At 51.8% G+C, this 4,353-nt stretch overlaps 1 protein-coding gene across 1 annotated transcript in view; it reads right to left on the minus strand.

Moving 5' to 3' along the window:
- Positions 1-4,353, minus strand: part of DICSQDRAFT_137441 (uncharacterized protein) — a 13,335-nt gene that overhangs the window by 1,798 nt on the left and 7,184 nt on the right. The window contains exons 3-9 of the mRNA XM_007366717.1: positions 2,151-2,465; positions 1,991-2,101; positions 1,853-1,930; positions 1,570-1,801; positions 1,489-1,517; positions 1,147-1,434; positions 889-1,090 (exon numbers count right to left, since the gene is read on the minus strand). Coding sequence (XP_007366779.1) covers positions 889-1,090; positions 1,147-1,434; positions 1,489-1,517; positions 1,570-1,801; positions 1,853-1,930; positions 1,991-2,101; positions 2,151-2,342 — 1,132 coding nt within the window. The 5' untranslated portion in view covers positions 2,343-2,465. The remainder of the gene's footprint in view (positions 1-888; positions 1,091-1,146; positions 1,435-1,488; positions 1,518-1,569; positions 1,802-1,852; positions 1,931-1,990; positions 2,102-2,150; positions 2,466-4,353) is intronic.

The raw sequence follows: 4,353 nt of genomic DNA on the forward strand, positions 1-4,353 counted from the left end.
AGGGTTTATATCATTAGTAGTTGCTAGCTTTTGACCATCTCTTTCTTGAGAAAATGGTCCTACAATACTAGACCAGCTCTTTCTATAAAGCTAGTAAGACACTTTCTTGCCATTCTTTGGTTCCCCTTATGAATACTGTGCACCCTGATGTTATAGGTACATGCATAGAAAGGTATATTAATATAATCAGAACTCAAGTCTCTAGCTTTAGCTATGGCATTGGAGAAATGCCCAGCAGAATACAGTATCCTTGAACCACGCTTACTTTCGACTTATGTTAGTACTAATCCTTCCAAGCAGAGGCATAGATACACCATACTTTCTAATGTTGTAGAATCTCCCTTATGAGCAGACTCATGCGCAAGAATTTGGAGGTACTCTGATCAATTCTCAGTACCCAAGAACAGCAAATGTTCTGCTCATGCTCACTGAGCATGCTGAGATTTGTTGAGCCTAGTCTGGCTCAAGATAGAGATCATATTCCTATCACATGGTGCGCACACGTTCCTGACAATAACAGCAATATATACCTCAATTACGGTAGAGATATGTCTACTTATACTACTTACAGGACCAGGAGGAGGAGCGGTCAATGGGCGCCTAAACACGGGCGTTCGAATACTTTCCGCAACCACGAGTACTGGTTGGGGTATTGCCCTGTCGTCTGATATTCAAAAAGGGGAAGAAGCAGTTGCTTGCCGAGAGTCGCGTTGGTGTAGAGGAACAAGGGTCAAGAGGGGTATACAACGTCCACAGTGTTAACGTTCTGCGTAGGAGTTAGCCTCTGAACCGTCCTGCAGTTAGACAATAACTACCCCATCGCTGGAGATCTCTGAGCCAAAGTTTCGTACAATTGATCAATGGGAGTATATATAAGATGTTGCGCACCCTTCATAAACATCAGCATGTTTGAACTATCGAACAAGCCACTCGTAACGGTAATCTCGGTAGCTCCGAAAACTTGCCGGATGGACAAGGCCACAAGAGATGCATAGTCAGCTGAAATTTTGCTAGCATCAGACTTGACTTGAGCATCAAACACATTGGCTCGTGCCAGAGCGTTAGGATAGTCGTTAAGGAAGGTCAAGATCTGATGAAATGCCACGAGTAAGGCTGAATCGAAGCGATACTCCTACACAAACTCACCGCATCGCCGATGCTAGCGAAGCGTGCCCAGAAGTATGAACTCCGAGCTTGCGTATCTGCGTTCATGATGATGTACTGGACCACAGGATCGCGCACATGGCCGATGGAATAGACGACGGGAGTCGTGGCAGACGCAACGGCACCGAGATCATGCGCAAAGGCGAAGACGGGCCAGCGGTCGCTTACAGCACGGAATGATGTGTCTTGCGTATTCAAAAGTGTCCCATTGGTAGCGAACTGGGCTCGGACGACAACATCTTCACCAGTCTGAAAAGTGGCACCAGCCGTCTAATAGAACATACGTTAGAGCACAATCCCGTTGAAATGGCGGTGGCGGCTCACGTTGAGCGTAGAGTGGAAGGCAGAACCCTCTGGAGTCAGGTTAGCACTAGTCGACAAGACTTGCCCATCATAATGACCCACGTTGGATGCGATCGTTGATCTTAGTATACGTGGTCTGGGTATCCAGCTTCACCTCATGCGAGAGCACATCCCCAGTTGTTGTGGCCCAGTTGACGATGAGGGTGTCATCGCCGCTCACCCATTCCGCGCTAATATCTGCATACACTTGCACGCTGTGAGACTTGCCGTCGGTTGATGCCGCAGATACCGAGTAATAGGACAAAGGAAGGGACTGGTTCACGAAGTCTGAAGGCTGCACAGATATTGTGAGATACTACAGAGGAGAGACGATGCTACGTATTACCTCAATTGGGCTGAGGAAAGTTATAGTAAGATCGACGAGTCCTGCCGTCATTACGAACACGCTCTGGGTGGAAGTAAACTCTGCATACACGACTGAGCAATGTGGTTCTGAACATTAAGACCGCTACACGATGCTTACCTGCAAACTCTTCTGTGTGGCCTTGTGTATATTAACATTGGGGATACCAGGCTGTCCCATCCAGATGTAAGCCTGGCCATCCACCTTGGCCAATCCGGCCCACCCGAGGATCTGCTGAGATGTCGGAAAGTATGCGGACGGGAATCAATGTGTATCTTACGGAGCCAGTCCAGAACGTCGGCCACGCGTCATTGAGTGCCGTGCCTTGCCCTTGAGCAAGCCATGCCGAGAGGTAGGGTGACCTAACAGCAAGTGGAACAGAGGGGGGATTGAAGGGTTCCGCATTCCAGGTCGCGGCACCGAGAGCTGTAACCGCATTGAAAATGAAAAGTGAAGTGGCCAAGAGACGCATCATGGCCCAGGTGGATCTCGAGTTACAAAACGCGGTCGCCATCAAGTCTTTGGACATGCGATACTTATGGCAGAGATGCTCCCGCTGCGATCAAAGCAATATGCCTGCTTGAAGGCCAAGGCGCAGTGCGGATGTCGCAGCGACTAGGCACGTAGACTCGGGTCGACGTTCGGCGACGACCCCGTAGGCGAGCGGTGAGGAGCCGAAAGGGGAGAAGAGAGGGTGAGAGGGATAAACGTATCAGAAAACTCGTAAGTTTGTAGAAAGGGCACTCCGCAACAAAGTTACGGTCGCCATTTTGTCAATTGGGCTCCCCTCGTCGAGCCTATGCAGATTTCGCACTTTTCCCTGCCAAAGCGTGACAGGAATGGCACGTGATGCCCCACATTGTGCTCTGGGCCAATCTTACATATCCGTATCTTGTACTGGGATAATATCGCGCATACGTCTGATAGCAACTGTCCCATTGCATGCACCAGACGATAGCGTCGTTCCGTCAGGGGAGAAAGCTACGTGTCTGACGTTGGCTCTGTGCTCGAAGAGTGTCTCTACGCACAATCCATCGTCTATGCTCCACAGCCGTATGGTCTGGTCAGATGATGCGGATGCAATGTACTTCCCGCACGGAGAGAAGCAGGCTTTGTTGACTCCACAGGTATGTCCTTCGAGCGACAGAATCAGAGCGCCGCTGAATGCGTCCCAGATCTTCACTGTGCCGTCACTCGATGCCGACAGTATGCGTATCCCATCAGATGAGAACGTTATGTGGGTTACAGCATGGGCATGCTGTTCCGAGGTGAAGAGGCTCTCTCCCGTCTGCACATCCCGGATTCGGACAAGATCCATGGAATCTCCAATGGCGAGGTGCGTGCTCTGAGGATTGAATGCCACGGTGAACTTCCAGGTAGAGCGAAGTCCTCCCCAATACATGTGGTGCACTGTGCTGGCGCCGACATCCCATACACAGCTGCTATTGTAGCTTATCGAGGCAAGCCACCGTCCATCATGGGAGAAACAGACATTGTCCACATCAGGAAAACGTCACGGACTTGTACAGGTACTTGGTGTCACGGACGCTGGACAGACGCCCCTTTTTGCCGCCCATTCCCCTCCCCTTGACGCCCACCTTCCATTTTCGGACCATTTCCTTTCTTAGCCCATCCCAGTTTGGACACCGTAGATACGTTCCCACTGCCACATGCTCCGTTCCCATGATCACCATGCTCTTGCCTTTTCTTTCTTGCCCTTTGTTCTTCCTTTGTCATCTTCACTGCCTCGCTCTCGTGCTTTGTCTTTGGTTGCTAAGCAGCCCCTCGAGTATATAAGGACCCCCTTAGGCGCTCCCTAGTCCCCATCTCGACCTCTTGGTCATTGGGACTAGGTGAGTGACCCTAGCGTTGTATCTCCCTTCGATTGCTAATGTATAACTTGGTCATTGGGACTAGTCTGTCGCTGGTTGTGTGAAGACTAGCTTTCGTCGGTCTTGTGCCTTCGTGCCGACCGCCGCTCTGCCCTGTCGAGTTTTCTGATACATTTATCCCTCTCACCCTCTCTTCTCCCCTTTCGGCTCCTCGCCGCTCGCCTACGGGGTCGTCGCCGAACGTCGACCCGAGTCTACGCGCCTAGTCGCCGCGACATTAGGTCGAGATCTCTCCCCCGGTGCTGACGCTCTGAACAAGAGTGTCCCTGCCGCCGCTACATTGTCTCCCCCACCCTGGACTGCGCCGGCAGACTTCACGTGTGGGACACAGAAGACCAAGACCACTGTCACCGACGGAAGGACCTAGACGACGGACTCTGGTACTGGGTACCGTGCGAGCAAAACCCCTGCCCGAACCGTCATCACCGTCCTGCGCGGATCAACTGGAACGCCTTTGCGGATGAGTTCATCCCAGTCCCTGACTCCCCCATCGCGGAGTCACCCACGACTCGATCCCCCATCCCTGGCACTCCGACCGACGAGCTCGAAGTAGCGCTACTCATCGCGCTTCCCCATCCCTATCATTCCCCT

The sequence above is a fragment of the Dichomitus squalens genome (assembly GCF_000275845.1).
Source record: "Dichomitus squalens LYAD-421 SS1 unplaced genomic scaffold DICSQscaffold_20, whole genome shotgun sequence".
NCBI classification, from domain to species: domain Eukaryota; kingdom Fungi; phylum Basidiomycota; class Agaricomycetes; order Polyporales; family Polyporaceae; genus Dichomitus; species Dichomitus squalens.